Source organism: Aspergillus costaricaensis, assembly GCF_003184835.1.
Source record: "Aspergillus costaricaensis CBS 115574 unplaced genomic scaffold BO79scaffold_13, whole genome shotgun sequence".
Classification (NCBI taxonomy): Eukaryota; Fungi; Ascomycota; class Eurotiomycetes; order Eurotiales; family Aspergillaceae; genus Aspergillus; species Aspergillus costaricensis.
The window spans coordinates 113619-137997 of NW_020291813.1; the positions used below are offsets into that span (position 1 = coordinate 113619).

At 48.1% G+C, this 24379-nt stretch overlaps 8 protein-coding genes across 8 annotated transcripts; 3 read left to right on the plus strand and 5 right to left on the minus strand.

Moving 5' to 3' along the window:
• Window positions 1-1299: 1299 nt before the first annotated feature.
• On the plus strand, window positions 1300-4931 carry BO79DRAFT_193494 (uncharacterized protein; the record flags this gene model as incomplete). The annotated part of the gene is made up of 2 exons (XM_025680983.1): window positions 1300-1939; window positions 2014-4931. The coding sequence occupies 2 exons, from the start codon at window positions 1300-1302 to the stop codon at window positions 4929-4931; spliced, it is 3558 nt and encodes a 1185-aa protein (XP_025540285.1).
• Window positions 4932-5779: 848 nt separating this feature from the next.
• On the minus strand, window positions 5780-7481 carry BO79DRAFT_254192 (nucleotide sugar dehydrogenase; the record flags this gene model as incomplete). The annotated part of the gene is made up of 4 exons (XM_025686048.1): window positions 5780-6748; window positions 6817-6963; window positions 7018-7322; window positions 7394-7481. 4 exons carry the CDS (start codon window positions 7479-7481, stop codon window positions 5780-5782), a joined length of 1509 nt encoding a protein of 502 aa, XP_025540286.1.
• A 1183-nt stretch (window positions 7482-8664) lies between these two features.
• Window positions 8665-9854, minus strand: BO79DRAFT_145825 (polysaccharide synthase; the record flags this gene model as incomplete). The annotated part of the gene is made up of 4 exons (XM_025678433.1): window positions 8665-8691; window positions 8745-8904; window positions 8955-9048; window positions 9194-9854. The coding sequence occupies 4 exons, from the start codon at window positions 9852-9854 to the stop codon at window positions 8665-8667; spliced, it is 942 nt and encodes a 313-aa protein (XP_025540287.1).
• A 1152-nt stretch (window positions 9855-11006) lies between these two features.
• BO79DRAFT_227660 (putative NADPH oxidase (NoxA)) lies at window positions 11007-12812 on the minus strand (the record flags this gene model as incomplete). Its single annotated transcript, XM_025683894.1, has 4 exons — window positions 11007-11896; window positions 11953-12362; window positions 12411-12665; window positions 12718-12812. 4 exons carry the CDS (start codon window positions 12810-12812, stop codon window positions 11007-11009), a joined length of 1650 nt encoding a protein of 549 aa, XP_025540288.1.
• Window positions 12813-15263: 2451 nt separating this feature from the next.
• BO79DRAFT_287005 (mismatch-specific DNA-glycosylase) lies at window positions 15264-17951 on the plus strand (the record flags this gene model as incomplete). The annotated part of the gene is made up of 4 exons (XM_025688530.1): window positions 15264-15736; window positions 15799-16115; window positions 16165-16212; window positions 16881-17951. The coding sequence occupies exons 1-4, from the start codon at window positions 15679-15681 to the stop codon at window positions 17949-17951; spliced, it is 1494 nt and encodes a 497-aa protein (XP_025540289.1). The 5' UTR covers window positions 15264-15678.
• Window positions 17952-18020: 69 nt separating this feature from the next.
• On the minus strand, window positions 18021-19042 carry BO79DRAFT_171760 (SBDS family protein). The gene is made up of 3 exons (XM_025679602.1): window positions 18589-19042; window positions 18410-18533; window positions 18021-18338 (listed from the first exon to the last, which is right to left on the minus strand). Exons 1-3 carry the CDS (start codon window positions 18750-18752, stop codon window positions 18285-18287), a joined length of 342 nt encoding a protein of 113 aa, XP_025540290.1. The 5' UTR covers window positions 18753-19042; the 3' UTR covers window positions 18021-18284.
• Window positions 19043-19245: 203 nt separating this feature from the next.
• On the minus strand, window positions 19246-22207 carry BO79DRAFT_263915 (putative Rho guanyl nucleotide exchange factor; the record flags this gene model as incomplete). Its single annotated transcript, XM_025686728.1, has 6 exons — window positions 19246-20426; window positions 20477-20702; window positions 20760-20978; window positions 21028-21228; window positions 21285-21593; window positions 21668-22207. The coding sequence occupies 6 exons, from the start codon at window positions 22205-22207 to the stop codon at window positions 19453-19455; spliced, it is 2469 nt and encodes an 822-aa protein (XP_025540291.1). The 3' UTR covers window positions 19246-19452.
• A 793-nt stretch (window positions 22208-23000) lies between these two features.
• Window positions 23001-24271, plus strand: BO79DRAFT_287007 (putative 26S proteasome non-ATPase regulatory subunit Nas2). Its single transcript, XM_025688531.1, has 4 exons — window positions 23001-23229; window positions 23301-23373; window positions 23424-23782; window positions 23872-24271. Exons 1-4 carry the CDS (start codon window positions 23062-23064, stop codon window positions 24001-24003), a joined length of 732 nt encoding a protein of 243 aa, XP_025540292.1. The 5' UTR covers window positions 23001-23061; the 3' UTR covers window positions 24004-24271.
• The last annotated feature ends 108 nt before the right edge of the window (window positions 24272-24379 follow it).

The following is a 24379-nucleotide window of genomic DNA, read 5'->3' on the forward strand; positions in this document are numbered from 1 at the left end:
AGGCAAACTAGCCAGCAGTGATTTGATACTTTGTGGTAAATTTTATTTTACTGCTTCGACGAGTATTCATCGCAGAAATCGTGTATCATTCGTGTGTTCAATGCCAGAAAATGTAGCACGCTGCTGGTGATTCCTAGCTCAAGCTGTCGTGGCATAATGGAAGGTATTATAAACCCCCATCTAGTCAACAACCAACAAGTTCCTATAGACGGTAGTACATAACACATAGATTAACTCGGGTACACTTCACTTGGGGCAAAAGGCCGGCCAATGGCCCAACGCAAGATTGTGTCCACTATATAATGTTCTGGCCCTGCCGCATACTAATTTGTGAAGTCTCGCGTTATGCATATTTTACCTACGCGTAAATACATGGAAGACCAAACTTGGAGAGATGATTCAGTTTATTCTTGCGAGATTACCGCGTCGTAATAGCCTTTTGTGTTTGATTGGCATCAGTGCATGACTAGCATGTCCACTATTTCCGACGGCGCGTTCGGCAAGCATCTGAACGGAGCGGAGGGCAGCCCTCGACACTAGTGCAGCATCGGGCGCAGAAATTGTTGCCAACCAGGGATAACATCAACAATCACCGAATCGTATCGGCTCCATTATTGGTCACGATTAGAGGAAAGAAAACGCATCACTTCGCGGCCCAGATATTTGTCGCTGTAGCTACCCCCCCTCGGAGCGTCTCTGAAAGCTCAAGACAAGAGATGAGGTTGGACAAGGTGAATAAAATTTGCACAATCAAACAGAAGGCTGCTATAAAACATACAGTCTCTCTTCTCGTGCGAGAAAAAGGGCGACATAAAACAAAACCATGTAAGATTATTTTCCTCGGTACATCAATAGCTCTGATAAACCACTGCGACATAGTGATTACCCAAAGGACGGTGTATACACCTACTCGAAGCAGCGTGACAATGTTTGATGGATATTGAGCTCAAGGTGGGTGCCTGTCTTGAGTGGTGAGCTAGAAGGTTAACAGCCATAATTTTAGCAGTAGTATGCGACCGAGTTCTCTCTGGCTGGTTGGAAGTAAGGTGTGGAAAAGGCATGATTGGCCATGTTGAATGCAAGTCAGCCGCACAGAATACCACACTAAGGATCCACGAACAGGAACACGTCATAAATTGACAAGGGTATACGCGCTGAGATATCGTTCGTAGTGCTAGCTGAAAGAAGCAAAGGTGGCACCGCGTCTGTATTTAATTTCACCGCGATGGCTCTTTCCTCCCCAAACGTACCCTCATTCTTTCTCGCTTTTATCGTCTACATTCCCGAAAAGTGCCTCAAATGGGTCAACCCAAGTGGCTCGTGTGTCTCAAATCACGATTCAGTGGGAAAGGCAAAAGCAAAAACAAAGGATCGCTGGGAAATGACACCTCTCAAGCATCAGCATCAACTCCCCTCGTGGAGTCTTATCAGTCCCTCGGCGAAGCCACAAAGGAAGTAAGGAGCTCACAGTCTAATCGCTATAGCTCCGAACATGGACCGAGTGAAATCAAGTCAAAGGAGCAGACGAATCCTATATCCCCCGTTGTTGATGGACAGGAGATACCAGATGTAGGAGACATTTGGGAAGAGGCATACGGTCGCATTCGCAATAACAAGGTCTTGGAGAAACTTGTGATTGAATATGAGAATATAGTCCGCTCAAAACTCCCGTCGGCCACAACGGACCCTGACTGCGGCGTTGTCGACAACAATCCGATGCCCCTTACGCGTCAACTAGCCGTTCTAGACGACAAGAGTCGCCAGAAATTGATGGATGAATTGGTCAAGGAAAGCAGCAATAATGCAGCAGATATCAAAGCATTCGATACCTTCTCGAAAGTATTCAACTCGACCAAGGATGGAATATCGAGCATGCTGGCTGTTTACCCACCTGCCTCTATTGCCTGGACAGGGGTCTGTTTAGTATTGACTCCGGTAGGTTAATCTGGATCATCGATATCGCTCCCAACATGAGGACTGAGAGAACAAAGCTTGTCAAATACAGTGATCAAGTTAGTGCGAGTCATAATGGCCTCCTGTATATTATCGCGAAGCTTCCATGGTATGCGCACTTGGTCGAGCTTCTAAAATCTGAAATATGGCAGTCTCCCCAGCAATTCCGGCGGTCGAAGGCCCCTCTCAAAGAGGCAATCATAGAGCTATACAGGCTCATCATTGAATTCCAGATCTTGAGTCTGCGAGAATGCCATCACAAGTTCAGAACCCTTTCCAAGACCTTCGTGGGGCTGGGCTCATCCGCGGAGGATAGACTGACTCAGATCAAAGAAGCTGAGAGCGAGGTGCAGACGTATATGGAAATCGATTTCAGGACACAAGTGTTGGACACACTCAAAGGCATCAAATCAACTTCAGCCCAAATGAAGACCGGCTTGACATCAGAACTCAACAGGCAGTTTGCGTTGAGGCAACAGTCAAAGCTAATCACAAAGTTTAGGCTAGACGAAGCCCATCTGGATATTGATCAGTATCAAGCCTACTATGAGGATATCAGCAATCCTTCAAGTGGAACAACCGAAGGCTTCCGTGAGCACAGAATATATCAAGAATGGGAATCCGGATCAACTCGTTCTCTGCTTGTGGTGGCCAACCCTGGTACTGGAAAGTCGGTGCTGACCAAATCTCTTCATGAGTCACTTTCAAGACCAGGTGGACCTGCGGTTTGTTCATTCTTCTTCAAGGACCGCGGTGGTCAGCAAAATAACATGAACGTCGCTCTCTGCCACATTATGTATCAATTGTTCCAGAATCGTCCGGACTGGATTGTCCACGTGGTGGATGATATTCAGAACAAGGACCCGGGTGACATACGATCAAACTTCCGTTTTCTATGGGAGCTTCTTCATAAGGTACTCGTTAAAGTTGAACCGGATAGCATTGTTCTTCTGCTTGACGCCTTGGATGAAAGTGAGCCTGGCTCAAGGGAAAAGTTTATTCAGCACTTGCACGGTTTCGATAGCCCAGCTCTGAAGCTCTTCTGCACTGCCCGTCCACTGAGCGACATCATTGACGACTTTCACCCCGTGATGGATTTTATTTTGGACCTCGATCAAGATGCGCAATGTCGGGAGTTTCTTTCAAGGGATATTCAATGTGTTGCGAGTCAACGTCTGGAGAGGTTCATGCAGAAACGGAAGATCGAAAATGAGTCTGTTTGTTTACAGCTCCGAGAAATGCTCAGAAAGCGCGTTGAAGGAGATCGGACATATCTATTTGTCAAATTGCTTTTCGATGTTTTGGATAAGAAGAAGTTGAGTATGACAAGATCGCTGAGGGCATGGGTCAAAGAATTCGAGAATATTCCAGAGACAGTCTTTGACGCGTATACCGAGCTACTGGACGCAATAGATGAAGCAGATCGTGAAGCGGTGAAAGCTATGTTGAAGATTGTCTTGGCCGCACAGAGACCTTTGACCGTTCAGGAAATGGAAATTGCCTTGAAGGTTGGTATGGATGACGAGGCCTTTGAGCGTGGAGACGAGTTCAACCCACTTCTATTCAAAGCGACCATGTTGGAACGATGTCATTTCTTGCTGGTGACATACAATGACCGTATCTACTTTATTCACCAAACTGTTAAGGACTATCTTCTATCGGAACAAGAAAGCCAAGTGAAACCGAAGAAGGACACAAGACCCACCTGGCTACAATCGATCACCACCGTTTCCTGCCATGAAACCATACTCAACAGTTGCATGCGCTATATTTCCGCCCCATTCAATCAACGACCGGAGATAATCCCTGTTGAAGACTTCTTCTATCTTCCTCTATATGAGCAGCTTGAGCATCAACAATGGTATTGGGACACGTTTCCGTTTGGGGAATATGCGTTTTGCCAGTGGCTTGTTCATCTGCATGAAATAAGAACTAAAGAGGGGAAAGGTCCAGAAACTCTTATTGAAATGCTCCCAAGACTCCAGGAGAAATATTATAAATTATCCTTCGATGTCGTATTGCCAATGCTCTGTTGCTCTGGCTTTACGTCTGAAGCGGAGGCGAGGCTCTTCCAGAACGTGGTACAGCTAGGGAGTAGAAACATGACAGAGGCTCTCAACAACATGTCCCAAGGCCTAATCTTAAGGTCTACTAAATTCAACTCACATGCAGATCTTACTTGCGCGATAGAAATCACCGCCAGCGTTGTCGAGCAAACGCCAGAAGCAGATGCCAGGCTAGGTAGGATGCTTATTAACCTAAGCCGAGCACACATTCTCGAGCAAGACCATTATAATTACGAAAGCTCAGACTTGAACACTGGCTTAGAGGTCGCCGAGAGAGCGCTGCAAGTAACACCAATTGGCAGCATGGACCGAGCTAGAGCATTGCATGAGCACGCTAATTGGGCACACTGGAACGAGGACCTCGATCAGGCAATTGAAGATACTGAGAACGCCTTGACTCATACCCCTGACCTGAGCAAAGCAGATAAACAGCTATTTTATCACTCCTTGGCCATGTGGTTGGGATACCGATTTCAAAGGGCGGAGCAGCCCCAAGACGATGACTTACGCAGGGCTGTGGAATGTGCGCAGAGAGCTATACATGGCATGTCAAAGAAGAATCCAAGATACGCTAATGCGCTTCACACATTGACTTTTTGGTTGAAGGCGACTGCTTCAAAGTATCCTGACAAGCCAGAATATTTACGTCAGGCAATTGAGGTGGCTGAAGAGGCAAATGGACTTAGGCTACCCACTGAAGCCTCTAGTCATATGTATCTCCGTGAGCTGTCTGGATGTTTGCTCATGCGCTATGAGCGCGAGCGTAACATGAAGGATCTCGAAGATGCTCGTGAGCTTATAGAGGAGGGTTTGCAAACGACTATAGAAACATTTTCCTTGTATCGCGAATTCATCAATCTCATGGAAGTAGTGAACGAGTTTGAAGAGGAAGTACAAATGGGGAAAATATAGATATTAATTCCTCGAATCTCAATTTTTGAATGGTATATCGCATTTAAATTTTAAGTCGCTGCCACTAAGGTGTATGGAGTATTTATTTTGCTCTTCTTCTTCCGTTCATAGTTCTCATAAATTGCACTGATCCCTATACGAACTCTTTGCTTTAGTCGCAGCCGCTCTATAATGCGACTGCTTATGTGCATTAGCAGCCTAATGGTTCATCCACTTCTGACTCCCTTCAATCTATTGGCCTAGAACTCGCATGAGGCTACTATACGCCCAATCTTATTTTCGGGTTTTTTTTCTTTTTTTTTTTTTTTTTTTTTTTTTTTTTTTTCTTTCTTTTTTTTTTTTTTTTTCGAAGTGTGGGCGCGTAAAGAACACAAGGCTCTCGACAAGGCTCAACGAGAAACAGTCCAGATTGCAAGGCTAGGGATTTTTCTAAAAGGTACGCACACCCTGAACAACATCCACACACATACACCTTCTTGTCTTTTTTTTTTTTTTTTTTGTTTTTTTTTTTTTTTTTTTTTTTTTTTTTTTTTTTTTTCTTTTGGGGGGGGTAGACATTTTCACTAACACTGTCCATTGAACCATTGATAGTACGTAGCAATTTTTGCAAAATATGAATAATCAGAATAGAACAATGAGACTTTGGTCCACTTCCCAGTTTTTAGAAGGCAGGGAGCTGCTGTAGCTCCAAATGAATTCCAATACCTCCCATGGTGCAATAAACATGTAACGCCTATGGAGAAGAAGAGAAACGTGAAGAATGGTATTTGGGCTCAGATATGAAACGCCCAATATGCTGTCACTCTTCAATTCTCCTTTACGCCTATGCGAAGGCAACTCTCCCTTGTCTATGGCTTCCCCACCTCCAGAACAGTAAGCCCATATCCCTTCATTGTTTGTACATTAAATGACCCAGGAGGTCCCAAGAACAACCTTGGTTCTCGCATCCGAGCCACAATGTCCTTCCAATCCACACTGTCTCCTACAAACTCATTCCAGTCAGTATGCAACACAACCACGCTGCATCCCTCACACGCTGCCTCAGTGCTGTCTACCACAGCAGTATTCACATGAGCCGCACAACACTGTAACATCAAAGACTTTTCAATACGTTGCCTCGGGACGTACGGATCAAAGATATTGACGCGTAATCCACGGCCAACCAAATCTCGAACAAGCTTAATCGCAGTGGTATTTCGAATGTCCGTCGTGTTTTTCTTGAAAGAGAAACCAAGAATAGCTGCCTTCGTTTTCGTATCTGGGACAATAGGAGGCAAAAATGACATTATCCGTCTCGTGATGCGTGCGGATTGGGAGTCATTAATCTGAATCACACCCCGCCAGTACTCGGCCACATCGTCGAGTCCTAGCTCACGGGCTAGATAAATCAAGCAGCAGACATCTTTGCGCAGGCAAGAACCGCCGAATCCGAATCCGGCTCGCAGACACTGCGGTCCGATTCGTGGGTCTAGTCCAGCAATTCGAGAGAGCTCGGTGATGCTTGCGCCGGTCGCTTCGCAGACAGCACTTAGGGAGTTTATGCTGCTGATCCGCTGTGCAATTAGTGCATTGGAGGCAATCTTGGCTAGCTCTGATGACCATGTGTCGGTCGTGACTATTCGTTCCTGAGGTACCCATGGAGTATATAAGCGTATTAGGGCTTTCACTGATTCGGGAACGGCGCCGTCTGCTGCTGGTTCATAGCCAACAACTACCCTATTAGGGTTTAAGAGATCTTGCATTGCGGTGCCTTGAGCTAGAAACTCGGGGCTAGATATTATGTCGAATGAGGCCGTTGGAGGAGCGGCATCTCTCAGCTAATTCAGAACTAGTCAGCGAGATGCATAATCGCTACATAACCGCTGCTTAGGATAGCATCACTAACCGTCTTTTTGATCCACTGACAAATCCCACTAGGTGCAGTACTTTTCTGGACTATAACTTTGTGCCTTGTAAATAGTTGCGCGATTGACTTGATGGCTGACTCTAGATTCTTCAGGTCGAGGCCTCTGATCTCATCGCTATCAGGAAACTGGGCAATCAGAACCTCCTACATCGTTTCACAAACTCATGATGTGAGACTTACAGAGACTTCTGATGGAGTGTCAACACAAATGAAAATAATATTGGCGTCTGATATGTGTGTATTAATATCAGCAGAGAAGGTCATGTTAGCAAGCCTTCTCCTCCGCCTCCCTTCATAACCGTGTAACAAAACACGAAGTGCGTTCTCCTGAATTTGGCCATCCTCAAATAAGATATCTTCGAGGCCAGGCTCGAATATGGGGATGTGGTCTGAATTCCAAGCCGCAATCAAGGAGGCATCTTTGTCGACCACACTGAAGTGCACAGATGGGTTTTTAGAAGCCAGAGCTATTGCTGTCAATGCACCTGAAGCACGAGAAACATAAGTCATGAGAGTTTTGAAACTGCTATGAGGGTAACAGCTGGTCTCGACTTACCCACATAGCCCGCGCCAATCATACATACCTTCTGGAAGTTGCCCTCAGGCCATTGGTTCGACATATTTTCCATACTGTTAGATCCCATTATGATGCTTTGTAGAACGCTTCGTTTTAACATATAACAGGTGTTCTCTTGCTTCCAAAGAGCCATGTTAAAAGAGATGACAGGCAGTGAGGAGGGGTTCTATATCCCTATGTCGCGTCATATCTGATGTGGTTCACCGGTGGTCACGAATCCTTGCCTGCAGTTGAAACATCATATGCACTGCAGGCAGCCATTTGAACCATAGGTCTTTGCAGACACGTCTACGATGGCCGATAGACATGGGAAATTACTTCCTAGCAACATCCTCCAGTCACCGCCCAACTTGAGCTGCGACGGGTAAGAGTATGTTGGCGATCCTTTTCTAGAAATGTCTTTCCTGCATGGCTTTTAATATGCGACATCCAAAACATCGCCATTTTCATATTGATTGACCATTTAAAGTACCGTTCCTTCGGGGATTACCTCAGGGTATGTGCTTTTCTTTTACTGTTATCTTTTACTTCCATGTATGTAGATCTCTTGAATTTTGAATTCGGAGCATGATGACCTGTATGCTGTAGCCTACAACACCAGAGATCCTCCCTAGACAATGCTTTTACGATGAACAATTGCCAACTTGACACCTCTCCCTTGCCGATTCACCGCTACTTTACCAATGCACCAGTAATTCCGAGTAAGGTACACCGAAATCACATATCACAGAAAGGAGTGATTGGTCTTGTTCCTGAGAGTTGAGCTAGCTTGTTACCTACTTAAGTTTGGGCTAATGCAAGGGGACACAGTTTCCTTCCTTCCCCACATACTTCGCTTAGCTTTCAGTGTCGGGGGATTACTTCTGTGTCTCACCCGCGCAAATCTTTCGTTCTTTGTATCACTATCGCTTATCTACTTCCATGAGTTCTCGTCAATTCTCCTTTATCGAGTCTATTGGTCACTCGAGGTCTTCTGTTCTGGTCCTCGGATTACACCAGCCTCGCTCGTTAGTTGGTTCAGGAACTAATGCCGAGGTGAAAGAGCGGCTGTTTCAGTACTTGATATCCTACTATATCATACTATGTTGTAAGAATTGTTAGAGATTATGCAGGCATATAGCAGACCTCGTTTTGAGGGGATTAAACGAACATCTAATTCTCCAACATGCCTGTCTATTATTTAAAAAAGGGTATGGTGCTTGACAGCACTACCAAGTTCCTGACAGCACACGTACAACTGCTCCCAATCATCAGACTTTCCGGGAGCCCCAGTGGTTCTATCATCTATCAATACCAGCTTTCAGTATGAAACACTTGGGTGGAAACTTACCGCGTGTAGAGTTAGTGTCGTATAGACAGAAACGAAATAGTGCTGTATGAAGTCCTTCAATATCTGGGCTCCTAAATGTCTGAAATACCATCTGTGCACCACACCGTATGCGATGTGTTCAACGAGCAGTGGTACATAGAAGCCAATCCAGAAAGTTGGTCTGGCACGGTTAGCGAGGTTCAATAGACGCGCACAGGCCAGATTCCTTACCTTAGGCCGAACAGCCTCTCAATGAGGAGCCATGGGTTGGAGAAAATATACACCACGAACGAGAGACGCCATAGTTGGAGTACCATGGAGAATACTGTATGGGTTGTGAAAAGGGCTAGCCATGGATATCTAATACTTGTGTTACTATTGAAGAATGTTCATCAAAGGAAGACAAGGAGTAACTGACCGCTTCCACATTCGTTTTGATCCGAAAAACCGCTTCAGACTTGAGATCTTACCATTCCTTGCCCATCGTAGGGTCTGTTTCACATGACGACTGTCGTTGAGAGCCTCGCAGTAGATCATGGCCCCTGTCTGCATACGGGTTTTCCACCCGTGGTTCAATAGCCAGCGGGTGGTAAATTGGTCATCGCCGCAATGCATGCGGTATCTCCACAGAAAGTACTCGTTTGTGAACGCAGACAGATATTCCGGGTCTTTCAAGATGCACGCTCGATAAGCTGCAGTTCGTCCAGTCAAAACCGTTTGGCTACCGTCCAGCCAGCTGGAGGCAGCAATTTCTATATTGCGCATGCTGAGGCGGCGAGCCTCGAGGGCTTCCCAGAACGTGATTGTTTCAGGACTTCGAGCGTCCAGACCATGTGCTTCTTCCTGCGTGGTGACGCCACCAACTTCGGGTTCCAATTCCAGAACGCCGAGGACTTGTTGCAAAAGGTTCTTGGTCCAATACACATCATCGTCCGCTAGCACAATAACCTCTCCTGTGGCTGCTTGAATGCCGCGCATGAGCTGGTTTCTTTTATTGGGTAGCGGGATGTCGAGAGCTTTAATCCTATGTAGTTGTTCTTTCGGAATGGACTCCTTAAGAGCGGCCCTCATTTCCCCGATCAAAGCTGCTGTCGTGACAATAATAATCTCCTTAGGATGGTTGTCCAGCATGGTGTGGAGCGGGGGCATGAGGTCTGCAGGTGCACCAATGGTGGGTATCAACACGCTAACACAATCCGGTCGCATTTGAGGGTTTTCTGGTACCGGAAGTGGCTTTATTCGCCAGTATCCATAGAGTCGTAAGGTACGTCTGACAAGGTGCCAGCCCCTTTTCTGGTCAGCAGCAATAGCATTATGGCGGGTGGTTGTCTTCAACTTACACCAGAAGCCAAAAGAAAGAAGTAAACTCCATTTCAGGGAGGAGTCAAAGACGTCAGGCTGTTCAGTAGGGGAGTGGTCCTCCTCGATGTATACCGAGGGCTGGAAAGACCGGTAGGTCGGTCTTTATCAACAATCCGCGTTGAATCATCTACCAGACATATTGAACCCCCGATGGTGGCGGTGGGATCTTTAAACCCCAGTTTGCTGTAAATCCCCATCATTCCAGTAGCGTATATCATACTTCTGCATTGTTATTTCACCATGATGGTTGGTAAATCGGTCGGACCGGGGGTGTTCCTAGGCCGATCAATCCCTTGCCGTCCTCCTGCGACATGTTTCATGTGCTTCGGACGTCCCTATGCCAGTCTTGCATCCTTTTAGGTACATCAGTAACGAATGCAGCATTGATTGGCCCCTCCAGACCGCTCTTTCTTCGCATGACGCTCGTTTTTCAATAGCTTGACTGTCCCGTCAATAACTTCCGTCGTGTCATATCTCTTATTCGCTAACGGGCAAAGTTTGTGCTGATCTGCCTCCTCCGGAACTATTTCCCAGTAGATAGACAGACCATATGTTGCGCAGCGCTTTCAGGGCTTGCAAGCATCAATGAGTCCGAGTGAAGATCGTGCTGCTAATAATTCTCCAGTCTGTCACGTTCAATATGTGGGTTAAATACGACTGAAGGGACGTGAAATTTCGTTTACCACACCCTGTGCCATAACATACTGTAACTGTTGCCTTAGCCAGTCATATGCTGCATTACGACACGTAGAGAGACACACATGAGACGTATATTACACGACACTTCATATCACAAGACAAATACATCTAGTTACATGCAATTATCAACAAAGCTGGAGAGTCATCAGTCATCAATTCGTATGTTGTTTCCTTTTCCACTTGATTTTTGTCTTTTGACCCCATAGGACAGAGCCTCGCTGTCTAAAAGTGTTCCTTCCAGAACTTGAACCGGATGTCCCTCGTTGAGGTGGACATGGCCGCCTCCCGGATTTGTCTGGCAGCGGCATTAGGGCCACAGAAGTAGACTCCAATTTCTGTAGTCGAATTCCCATGCACGCCTGATAGATAAGTCTGGTCTTGTAGACCATCACGCATGGCAGTGAAGAGGCGTTTGAAGTCCGGGCGGCCAAAGTTCGTTCTACTTCGCAACTCCGTAAGTGGGTCGACAGCCTGACCGACGGAGTTGAGGAAAATATTAGCGGCAGTGTCGTCATCCAGTCGTTGTGTGAGATATGTGTGGATGCGTAAGAACTCCGCCTTCCCACTATACTCTGCTTCGGCTGCCGACTGAGATTCAAGAGAGGAGAGCAAGGCTTGGAACCATTCGAAGGACGATGTGTCCCTACAGACCCAGATGAACTCGACGCGACAAAGACGGCCGGCTAGCTTAGGGTCGGATCGTAAGTGCCAAATGTTCTTGAGGATCGATGCCCATGGTGTGACACCTATTCCCGTCCCGATGAGTACGGCCACCTCGTTGTCGAAAACGTCGTCGGCCGGGGCCCCGTATGGTCCGTCAACGCGCAGCCTAGGCATCTTTTGTCCGTTATGCAGGGCGACTTCATACATTCCCAGCGGATCGAGTCCTTCCATATCTCTGGCCTGCGCTGGTCCGCATCCTAGGGCGTCACCCAATGCACGAGTGAAATCACCGACTTGGCGGACGTGGATGCTAATGTACGGATCGAATGGACAGGACGTGATTGTAAACGGATGCCATTGGTTGCTGGATACATCGGGTGATTGAATGAAGAGCCATTGACCAGCCTTGTACTTCATACTATCCTTGCGGAACTGGATCTCCATAGCATCTGCGTATCGCTGTTAGGAAAGTTCAGAAGCATATATCTGCATATGTAGAACTTACCATACGGATGGCGAACCACCTTTAGGATAACGGTGTGGCGTCTTGCTCGGATTTCACGGTACAGCCTTTCAAGCATGTACAAGCCTCCAGCCACTAGTTCCCACCTCCAGCCTTCGTAGCCTAAGCAGTGATTCCAGAATCTAGACCCAGCAAAAGGTGAGATAGGCTCTTCTGTGTCTCGTACGAAGCAGCCTGTTGCATGTGTATACAATGCTAGAAGGAACGGTACGAAAAGATGGTGCGTATACCAAAATGTCTCAAAAGATTGTTGCCGGATCCGCTGATGGGACGTGGTGTACATCAGCATCATGCAAAGGAGCATGACATGTCCTGTAATCCCACCAGCTTCTGTGTAGTGAATTTGAACTGCTTTGACAGGGCGGATATGATCTTTTTCGATATTGTAAAAGCTGCTTCTGTCAGAACAATGACCTCGTGGTTAGAATATTTTGGCTTACTTCACATAATGAGCCGCTGCATGGACTATGGTGAAAAACAGAAGGGCATAGGCGACCTGACGATGAAACCATACCGTTTCATCTAGTGGTAGCCATCGCACCCTGGGTCTTATTGTTTTAACAAGATTTCGGCACATGGGCAGCAACAGGAGGGTGGCATCGCATGTCAACACTAGCCCAGCGCCCCGTGATATCCAAACGGAATACTGGAGGGTATTGAGCATAGCCAGCCTTTGGTCCGAAGCCTGAATATACCTAAGGATTCTCAGTACATATACGGGCAGTCATTAGGAACCGTCAGACTTACCACCCCACTGCAAAAATGACAAAATGTAGCGCCCAAAAGATGGAGTAGAACCAGACCTTTGACGCAGTAACGTATGAGCCCCAAGCATGTTCCATGATGGTAACAGGGCAGTATAAGCATGTAATGACTTTTTAGCGAGGCTCTATCATTGACCTGCAATGACCCGTTTTCAAAGGAGTGAATGGTTTGAGTGCGCTTTTTCCGGGATTTCTTTCGAAGGCGCCCGTACCATAAGTGAAAGGAGTGATTTTGGTAGACACTCTACTCTAGGGATCCATAAATAGAATCCTCCCTCCAGAGCTGGCGCTTCGCTCAAGTATCCGCTAAGTTAAGCCTGCGCAGAGCGACAGCCTGTGGCGCCAGTAGATAAGGCGCTTCGAACGCTGAAAGGAGCCGTAGGCACCCTGAAGTCCAGGGGACTCACGGAGATCACAAGCTTCCCCTTGGCTTATCGAAAATAATGGCTCATGAATAGGATTTCTCAGGTGCTAGAGTCAATGGCCGGAGGTTCAGGACGCGGTAGAAGCCGACGATCACAGAAGGCTGGGACCAATCGAGGAACAAGGATCAGATCCGATTATATCTTTCTTATTTTAAACGGGCCTAGGTCCTGAAGGGTAATCTCTGAGTAGGGTGGTGTGGGGTTGATGTCAGTTGAGAATCCTGTGTCAAGCGTCTGGTACCCGGAGATACGGTTTTGGTTGCAGAAAGGAGGGGAAGAATTGATGAGGGACACGAGGATCAGGATTTCTGCTTCTATATTTACCCCAATCCCTGCGCTGTGCGGATTTATGGTGCCGCTAGGATAGCCTGCAGGGAGCGGATCGCCCGGTTGGACACCACTATCCCCGAACTTGCCGTTTACAGGGCTCAGGCGAAAATGGGATGGAGCAAAGACCGTCAGGCGTTGGAACTATCGCCTGATGCGCCAGATTCTTGGTGAAGAGAGCTCGAGTCTGACCGTCCTCTGTTGACTGGATAGATAATCCTTCCACTCGTATCCCAAGGCCACAACCGAGCATGCTCCTCAATCACACAGCTGTTTGAGTTTTGCTTTGCGGTGCACTCGTTAAGCTGTTGTGCGCGATTGGCGCACTTAGTAGTGACATGATAGGTTAAAGTCCGTCTTTTGTTAACCTACTGCCATCTCCTCATCTCCCAGTATCCGCCACTAACCTTACCATGTGGCACCGGGATTGTGAGTTGCTATCAATGGCCCGTAAATCCATATTTGATGCTTCTATATTCCTCCGGCTGCTCCGTTGATTCGTTTTGTGAAGGGTGGAGTCTCGGCCAATTCCAGCCTATGAGAAGCGCTGTGCAGGCGCGCATCCCGTCACACGCGGTCAAAGCGGCCATCGACATGGGGAGCGCACCTTTGTGACAGTCTGGACAGACAGGAATATGATTCGAGATGCAAATTAAGGTCTGGTTGCTACCAAATATAGCTCTCGCATTTTGAGCCAAGACTTTCATGATCCAGGTACTAGTCCAAAGCAGAATCATCTCCGGAATTCGAATGGAAGACCCTGGTATTTCCTAGTGGTGAGTCCTTGGCGTGGGTTGAGCAGGGAATCAGACGATATTGCTGGGGCATATTTTTAAGTTCTTGGCCCTGCACGGTTGAGGTTCTCATCACATCTAGTGACGACTAGATTGGCACTCGGACCGTGTGGGTAGGAACGGTGCTATAATTATCTTGAGTGATAGGGGGCTGCGAAAAGACGGTGAGTTGTCTAGTAGCAGCCTTGATTCCAGTATAGGTTTTCCCGTGATCTAGAGGTTCTTCTTCCATCTCGGGGTTTCATGTGAGACTTGCTTCTTCCCGTAGGCGTATATTTGAGGTCGTAATAGTCGCCTTGACAGCGGGTATTTCTGGCTGCGTAGCAGTAGGCGCCCGATGGAGATCACAGCAAGGACTTGGGGGCAGGGAAAAGACCGACTACCTGGGCACCAATTTCCCCGCTTCTCAAAGTCTTCACAAGATAGTCCGCCATCAGAGGAGCTTGGATGCTGGAAGCCCCAGCCGGGCGCTTCGTAGCACACGCTCCAGCCACTCAGAAGCCTAAAGCTCCGCAGCCAAACGGGGTGTTATGCACTAGCGACCTGACGGGGCGTGACGGTGGAGTGGAGGATGCAGGAGATTTGCGGCAACACACTTTAGCGGCCGATGCATCTCTGTCAGTTCCACGTTCTGCTTCTTCTGATTGATCCGACCAGCCATGGCGCTCCCAGGATCATTCGCACTGTCACGCTACACCGAGCGACCAGATCCAATCATAGGGTATTCTCGTGAAGAAGTCAAGGGGGTGAGGATCGCTTCCAGCAGAAAATGGTAGCTGATTGGATTAGGAAAGAGAGCGGTTGATAAAACGCATCCACGTATCACAGGCGTTGAGAGGGGGAAGAGCGGAGGACGGCGAGTCCGTTGCGTTCGGCCTATTGTGAAGAAGATGCAAATCAGGTGGTCTCCTCCGTTGGCGCCGGAAGCTACTAATGTATGTATTCCTGCTCTTTTCCCCCTCCATGGCCACCATCGGCTACCTGGACTATCAGCTGAAGTTTGCTCGGTCATGCAGTACATGATTATTTGAACCGATACTATCGCATTTTTCCTGCATTAAGTTTATGTAGTGATGTGATTGTTGTGATTTAAAGCTTATCCGACTCACACACACTCCCTTACGACTACTTCTCCTCACAAGCAAACTGCCGGGGAAGATTTTACCAACCTTGACCTTGCATCGCATCTCTCCACCTGCCATGTCATTTGGAACGAGCATAGCACACACGACATTGATTGATCGGGTGGATGGTTGAGGGATCCCCTACGATCGAAAAAGCAATCAATCCTTGTGTTTATGAGACAACAACAGCATTGTGTCTATACTTTGAGTAACGAGCTCTTTCGCCGGACGGAAGACGCTTGAACTCCCCACTATACGCCAAAGCCTGCCTACCATGGGAAGACTTATCAAGAATCACTGGGCGCGACTTATTATCCTCACAGCCTCAGCTTGTATGCACCACCTCTTCATCTATCTTGTATAAGAATGCTAATCCGAATGACCCAATGTACAGATCAAATTGGCGCGGCGATCGAAGGATTTATCTGGCCGAAGGTGTTCTGGGACTTTATGACGCTCAACCTGAACGGCGCTGTGAATCCGGTCCCTGTTCTTCAGATTCTCAACCTCCTCTTGGGTCTGCTCGGACTTGCATGGGAATGGCCGTTGAAATATGTCGCCGGCTCCCTCGCGCACCGCAGCATCGAATTCCGATTGATCTTCTATCCCCTTAGCGCTCTACTCTCCATGCTCCTCTACCAGGGAACGGACCCTGCTCTATACTATGTTATTGGAATCGGGGTGTATTTCTGGGCCTACAGTGAGGGCGAGGTATGTATACAGCGATCTAATTTCCCAAAACATAACTGATGGATAATAGGTCGTTTGCCCTGTACCATGGACCCTCCCGAAACGAAGCGAATACAAGGTATAGCATGGCTTGTACCAACACGAAACCTCACACTTGACGACCACGACATGATATGATTTTACGAAACGATACCCAGCGATGCTAGTATATCGGTAATATGTGCTTTATGGAGTTTGGACAGATAAAAGGTCCTCTTTCAGTCAGCGATGACTGTCCAGCTATTGACCTGGATGTGGCAGTTATATAAGGACTCTGTTGCCTGGATGCCAGAGTATATGTATCTGTGTGTATTATAGTTCTTTTTATTTTAAAATACAGATAATACATTTTACAAGATCATGCCTTCCATACAGTAGATATACTATCGCCCATAACCGACATATTAACACTCTATAACCTGCTAAAGCTTCGTTTAAGTCATTTCACTCCAAGACAGCTATACATCTAAATATAGACAAGCCTAGTACTATACCTAATCCGCCATCCACAGTACTTTCAGAGCCTTATTGCCACTTTCCCAAGGCAAAATCACGTGACCCTGCGTCCAATAATACCCAAAACGGTTAAGCGTCTGGAGCGCTCCAGACCGAGGAACAAGAGATGAGGCAAATCACCAGCAACCAAGGAAAAGCTTTTAGCAATCCCCTGAAATGATACCTATATAAACCGATCAACAGCACTAACCGGCGAATATTTTGCAGCATTACTATCACTAACACCGGCAGAGTCTGCCACCCAGACAGCCAGCAACCAGCATGCCCCTCGTCGAAGACAGTCCTCGCGAGGACAACAACACCCAAATACCCCCTACAACCCTCAATCCCAACAATGAAGCTTATGAAGAAGAGCACGACGACGACAACGACGTCCCCGTGAACAAAAAGACCAGCTTCAACGGCCGTCTCAACCAATACTTCCATACCGCGAAGCCTACATCCTCAGCGCCACCGGCACTCCCATCCACAAAACAAACCATTACCACTACGACAACACAACCAAACCGTACATCCTCTCCTCTAAAACGCAAACGAACCACACCACCAACATCAACATCAACACGAATAACCCGCTCCCGATCCCGCTCCTCCACCTCAACCCCAACCAGCACCACCAGTTCCTCTCCCCGCCCACGCAAACCACCCACCACCCCATCATCAGCATCATCCTCCACCTCCCTCCTAACCGACACCATCCCCCCGAACCTAACCCTCCTCCTCGTAGGCGTAAACCCTGGAATCCTAACCGGCATCACAGGCTACGCCTACGCGCACCCCAGCAACCTCTTCTGGAAACTCCTGCACTGGTCGGGAATCACACCGATCCGACACCCGCCCTCAGATACATACAAACTCCCAGAGTTATACAACATCGGGAACACGAATATCGTGGAACGTCCGACGCGGGATGCGAGCATGCTGAGCAAGAAGGAGATGGATGCGGGGGTGCCGGTGTTGGAGGCGAAGGTGAGGGAGAAGAGGCCTGAGGCGGTGTGTCTTGTCGGAAAGAGTATTTGGGAGGCGGTTTGGAGGGTTAAGGTTGGTAGGGGGATTAGGAAGGAGGAGTTTAGGTATGGGTGGCAGGATGAGGGGATGAATTTGGGGAGGGTGGGTGGTGATGATGGGGGGTGGGAGGGGGCGAGGGTTTTCGTGGCTACGACGACGAGTGGGTTGGCGGCGGGGATGTCGGTTATGGAGAAGAGGGAGGTTTGGGATGAGTTGGGGAGGTGGGTTGTTGAGAGGAGGAAGGTTTGGGAGATGGAGAAAGGTGGTGATGGTGATGGTGTGAAAGTAGAATAGAATAGATGTAGAGTCACGATTTTGGGTACGACCATAGATTATGGTATAAATTTAACCATGATGTATTTCATTCATTTCATTTCATTTATCAATTACCCTTCTCTTTTCCTAGGAAGATAGCTAGGATAGACAAGTAGGTAGGTACATTTCATCCGCTAGTAAAAAAGCATAATCATGTGCTCGATCAGTCGATCATCATGCTACTAACAATCCTTGGCCCCCCCTCTTGCAAACATCACATCACGCCACACACCCATCAAGGGAGGGGGAGGGAAGGAAACAGGCCAGCCAGCCAGCCAGCAAGGGCGTAAGTAATAACATGGGCGCACGAATCTATCGATAAGCAGGACCATTACGGAAGTTGGTATCACCTTGTTGTTCGCGAGCCTGTTACCATAGATCAATTAGCATCTTTCCTTTCCAAGTACGTATGAAGCGTATGAAGGATCTCAACATACAATAGTAGACTGGTACTCTCCACGCTCCAAAATCTGAGTTATAACGTCGTCTTCATTGGCAGTTCCGAATTCATTCTCGAGACTAGCCTTGCTAGCTCCGTCAAGGACGCCTTGGGCTCCGTGCCTGGAAGTTATTGCTTGTTAGCTTTGCTCTCATGAAGACAAAGGGTCTTACTTACTTGTGAGTAACAAAGATCTTCCAGCCGTTAAGGACATCCGCCAGAGGAACGGAGCGGTCACCGCGCCATCTGTTCAGGGCGTCATGGTCATCAACGAAGACGATGAAGTCGTCGGATGCTCCCTTGTAGAACATCTTGGAGGTGGGGTCGTTGTGGCGAGGCATGTTGGTGGTGTGTAGTGTGTAGTGGTTTGTAGTGATTTAGACACAAAGATGGAAGAAAGGTCTAGTTTCTTTCTTTTAATGAAGCTGCGAGAGACGATGGGAAGATAAGGAGGAGAGGAAGTTGAGATGAAGTGAGTTGAAGAGTGTCGTGTGAGGTGAGGGCAGATGACGTCACCACGATGCTACCGGAAACAAAGGCGGGCAAACAGTGGCAGGAAGAGCAATTGAAGTGAGGAAAGTCGTGCAAAGGATTTGTTGATGGCTAGGACAGTGTTCGTGTGATAATTGAGTTGATTGGATTTGATCTATTGCCTCTCTCTCTCGAATATCGCAGGCCTTTAAATACATCAAGGCGGGTGTGTCGACGGGAGCATCGACGTCATCATCGACTGATGCTGCGGATGCTCTGCACTTGCTCTTGCGCTTCTGGTTCACCCGGTGGAGAAACATGGCTCCCTATGGAATTCAATTCCCTCATCCGCATCATCATCATCATCATTCCAGCATTCTGGCATTCTGGCTCGCTAATGCTACTAATTACGTCTCGCTTCGCCCCGGTCAATCTCTCCTCCCCCACTCTCCTCAGAATCGACACGAATCCCTAAGAACCCCATACATATTCCACACACTTGTACTCACGTACCTGGCCATCTGATGCAATACTGCAGGAAATCTCACACAATTTGCATCATCACCTCCATCACGCTCCACTCCCAAGCCCCATGCGACCCTGTCTTTTCGTCCGTCGCGAGGACATCGAATTAAACATCCTCCGAATAGCAGATGTTCTCAAGGAACAACCGTCGGGTGTCTCCGTTCCCTTGTTGCTGACACTGGTCGGAATGATCTCAGCCTTGGCTTTCGCATTCGGACCTCCTTTTCCTTTCCACGTTTTGGACCGTCGAATATCCTTACTATGTCGCGCCAAGATAGGACCCTTGTCTGTGTCCGGAGTTGCTGGCTTGCCTCTCGATACACTTTGTAAACTCTTCTCCTGACTCTTTCCAAGCTTCCTATGGACTTTCTCGTCGGCACATGTCGCTCCCGTAACAGACTTAGCAGAATAGCCTGCGGTGCTGAGGCTCACACAGCTGGAGCGTCGGTACAACCCCGGCCGGCGGCTCAGATGTCTCATAAGACACCCGGGACTATGGAAAATGTCCCCCTTGCCTAAAGTCATCCCAGGGTACGGCAGAATGTCCCGCGTGTAGAATGAAGATATGGCACGTTCTAGGAGTATTCGATCCTGTCTCCTGGCAGTCAGTACAAGGGCTGGACATAAGGAAGACATCTTCGGTCGCTCAATTTCCCCGTCTACAGATTCCGTCATCTGGAGTCTTTGTGGACAATGCGTCTTTTTGATGATGATGTTCTGTGAGTCAGGTAGAGTCCGCGATGTAGCCAATGCCTGCATAGACGGTCGGCGAGGAAGAAGAGGCAGAGCACCGTTGCTGCAACTCAATGGAGCCAGCTCCAGAGACAGGAATGAGTATTCTTTCAGCTTCGCTACCACCGACTTCGGCATGTCAGTTAATGCGGCTGCAGACTTGAGCATCTCGGTCTCCCATTTCTTTTCTTCGCGTGCCGAAGCAGCACTAAGCACCAGTTCGTAGTTCTTGCCCTGAGACTGGAAAATCAGTTTCCAGGAGAAAAGACAGCCATAGCAACGAAGACCTATCACAGAGTTTAGCATACAAAATGACCCTTATAGGCAGTTTCCTCACCTTCCCCGTTTCTGATCGAATCAATCTTCATGTCAGGAATATACACACATGCTAGTGGCTCAAGCCTTCGGTAGTCATTGCTCGGTTTGGCTATTACGAGATGATAGGTGAACAGAATGCAGACCATGTATCCTCCCGTGATATACTCAGGGGTTTGGTATGTGATGTGAAGGACCCCGCACAGGCTCAAAGGACCCAGTTGCTTGTAGATGTTATCGATCGTGTTCTGTAGATTCAAACCACCTCAGTTTCTATATCCTGTAGGGAGATGTGGTATACTTACGGATGTTGATAGGTCCATGAAGCTCTGTAGCAAGAAGGTCTTCTTCACTAGTGCCTTGCTAATGGGGTTATCGGTGATTTGATTTATTTCGCATACCACCGCGCGGACTTGTTCGAGGACTTGCCGGATGCCGTCATGGGCCGATGGGTCGTCTTGAATGTGAGTCCATCGTAATAGTTCCTCAAGCAGCAAAGGATACTTGCACAGACGTTGAATTGGCTGTTGAAGGTTAGCATCCAGAAGCAGAACCAAGGGTGTCTATCCCGACCTTGATCAGGAGGTCATTCAGAGACATCGCTTTATTTTCCTCTTGTGTCTGTCTTTCCAATGATGCAACCGACTTCGATAGAGCCTCGATTCCCTGGTCGAATATACGCCAATCCGGTACAGACTGGCGCAGAAGACTCACGTCTACTGTGAGCAAGCCATAGTTCTTACAAAACACTTTGTAAGCCGTGAAAGATGCCGACTACCAATATCGAGTCAGTAGCTGACAAATCTATAAGCCTACTGAGGAAAACTCACCAGGTTGCCGACTTCTAGCGCAACTTGCAAGGCCTCTTTTGTCTCCGCAGCCAACGCCCTGAGACGCGAATCCATAGACGTCCTAAAGCTGCGTGATCGCAGAGACTTGGCATGCAAAGCCCTCAAACCAAAGTCAATTGCACTCAGGCGCTTGTGAACACCCTGAGGCATCAAGTTATCGAACTCAGCTGCTGCAAGGTTCGATATGGGCGTCAGCTTTCGAATCTGGGAGAGGAAGTCCTCGTGCGTGTCACGGATCTGTTGAACATTGTGGTAAATCTCCGGTCTGACAGAAAATATGAAAAGGGCCTACAATCAGAAAATACGTTAGCTATCCGTAAGCAGCAACACGTGCTTATACTTTAGTTTGAAGGTAATCATACATCAGCCAGTGCTTTCAAGCCGAATATATAGTCACATTCGGTCGTGATCAATTCCCGGAGAACACGACGCCTCTTTATGGCCCTGTGCTGAGCTTCCTCATCGATTGAAGGATTCAACGCAGGTCTGATGCTGTCTAGCGATTCACGAGCATCAGATCGTATGCTTTGATTTGTTGTGCTCTGCGTAGTTCCCCTCGATCGTACCACACTTTGGCTAGTAATGCTCAGAGTAGCCGTCTTGACGGTTCCAAGATTGGATGAACGGTGGGACAAGGATTCCCATTGCTTTTCCTGAAACTCATTTGAGGTTAACAAGTCTGGTAGAAGGTCCCGATTATCTGGCTTGACTTCCATCGGCCAACCCTCGACGTATCTTTCGGGTGGGGGACAGCCTCTTCGGGATCGGAAGCTATTCATCCAACGCTTGAAAGCAGCCACAGGATCTACTGGCATAGGATGCGTCGCAGTTATCTCCACCACATATTCGGGCTTCTCCAGGATCAGCAAGGGAGGCTCGCCCATGTCTTTGGGTTCCTCCATGGTGCAGACTGTGTGTAGAAGTGAACAAACTCCACGTGAGGGTGTGAACTCAGAAGCAGGTTATGCTTCGGAATAAGGATCACAGGAGAGCACGTGTGTCATGAGTAGTAGTGCTTGCCAGCAACTGGAAGCAACGACTGGCACAGTTCTTCACATGGGGAAAGCATGGTATACTTGCTGTCGCCGGGGGGAGCTCACGTGTTGGAACAAAACGTCCAGTGCGAGCAAACGCAAACCGTATGAAACCCATCACAGTAGGTTAAACAAACTTACGGTAATGCTCTGAGTAAAGTTGCCTCTACATCATGCACCGCTCGGTTGAGAATCAAATTGCAAGGTGTTTGGTCCTACCACACGGTAACGGCCTTTCATTGCTCCCAACGATGAAACGACGGGCATCGGCATCATCTGTGCACCTTTAGCCAGACTTTCTAAGTAGAAAAGGTCAAGGCGGCGAAACTAGTGACGATGGACGGTTCACAACTTGGTAGGTGTTGTTCATGCTACTTTTGAGGGTTCTAGATATCAGTTTAGCGGCAGCATAGTAGTAGCAGATAGCATTTTTGATATAGCATTTTCAGCCAAATAGACACTTTTGTGGCTTACATTGTTTTCTGACTTCATATTTACAATAATTTCTTATCAACTTCAATTTTTGATGAGAAATCGATAAAGGTGTTGCACAGTTCTCTACAAGGTCAACAATGCCAAGAAGATGAAACTCCCCCAGATTTCCCACCGAAAGACCCACCGCCGTTTTCCGGGATCCGTCTGCGACAGCTCTCGCCGCCCGGTCCTTCCTTCATCTTCCATCCAACCAACGATGTTTTAAACCACCTCACACTCACTCTAGTATGGGAATACCCATGGGTTCAAACATTCATGCCCCAACAGTAGCCTCCGGCCCTACGTCCGGAGGCGCTTCTCCTCGCGACCTGTCCAAGCTCGGCATGGTCGATCTCATGCAAGAAAAGGAACGCATCGAAGAAGAACTCTCGGCTTTGAGTAGCGTCCTCGGCTCGGTGAGTTAAATCGATCTTGGACAAGCCTTGCCACTCTGTGAGACGTCGACTGACGATGCTTTCTGTTCTAGCATGGCGTTAATATGAACACATCTCTCACTACTTTCGATGGCTTCCCACGAGACGATATCGATGTTGCCCAAAGTGAGTCACTGCTTTACGCCCCCGCAGTGCCTTTGCTAAACAGTAGTTAGTACGCACTACTCGAGCCCGGATTATTCGACTGCGGAACGATCATAAAGACGTGATGTCACATCTGGAGAAAGGAATCCACAACCACTTTGCGAATTTGCAGCGGGCGCAAACTGCCGTACAATCGGGCGGCGGTCTGAATGGTACATCGGGGTCACAACCTAGTGTGTCTGGCAATAATACATCCGGTGCTGGGACATCTGGGTTACCGTTCGCAAAGGTCAATAGTGTGGTGCCTGGAAGTCCCGCCGACCAGGCAGGTCTGAGGGTGGGAGATACCGTTCGGGAGTTCGGGAATGCCAACTGGCTTAACCATGAACGTCTCTCCAAGGTGGCGGAGATAGTGCAGCAGAGTGAAGGGGTAAGTTGGAGATTTCCTTCCAACCTTCTAGTTCCAGAATCCAAGGACGGACATACACTTGCGAAATGCTCCAAACTAACATCTTCTAGCGCACCGTGGCGGTCAAAGTCGTGCGGAAAGATCCTAGTTCTTCCAGCAGCATTGACTTGTCCCTGCAGTTGGTCCCTCGCCGTGATTGGGGCGGTCGGGGCTTGTTGGGCTGTCATCTCGTGCCGTTGTAGTGGACTGGCATCGGGTTAGGCACGAGAATTGACGGCTGTCTACTGTACTCTGGGATAGTCCCTGGAATACTAGGACTTACCCGGGTGCGATCTACTTTCGTTGATGGATTCTCCTTACTGCTTTCTTGCTATTGGACTCTGATGAGGAATGTGACATGTATTCATGATCGAACGTGACGTGTTTATTATTGCCGGGAAATACCTAGGGAAGCATTTAGGGTGGCGTTTCAGTTTAGGTTCAAGAGATGAAATTGCACCTGTTCATATGGACGTGAATGATCAATTCCGTACAGCGTAGAGGGTTCACTCGCAAAGAACCGAGTGGATCGACAGTGAGACATGCAACAAATGCAGTTTGCGCGATCCTGCGGGGCAC

What these genes read in the sequence shown, in the direction of transcription:
- BO79DRAFT_287007 (XM_025688531.1), top strand. Translation starts at nt 23,062, where the DNA reads ATGGGAATACCCATGGGTTCAAACATTCATGCCCCAACAGTAGCCTCC. An exon ending in TGAGTAGCGTCCTCGGCTCG is followed by an intron (nt 23,230 to 23,300) that starts GTGAGTTAAATC and finishes TTTCTGTTCTAG; the next exon opens with CATGGCGTTAATATGAACAC. An exon ending in TAGTGCAGCAGAGTGAAGGG is followed by an intron (nt 23,783 to 23,871) that starts GTAAGTTGGAGA and finishes AACATCTTCTAG; the next exon opens with CGCACCGTGGCGGTCAAAGT.
- BO79DRAFT_171760 (XM_025679602.1), bottom strand. Translation starts at nt 18,752, where the DNA reads ATGCCTCGCCACAACGACCCCACCTCCAAGATGTTCTACAAGGGAGCA. An exon ending in AAGATCTTTGTTACTCACAA is followed by an intron (nt 18,534 to 18,588) that starts GTAAGTAAGACC and finishes AATAACTTCCAG; the next exon opens with GCACGGAGCCCAAGGCGTCC. An exon ending in GAGAGTACCAGTCTACTATT is followed by an intron (nt 18,339 to 18,409) that starts GTATGTTGAGAT and finishes CTATGGTAACAG; the next exon opens with GCTCGCGAACAACAAGGTGA.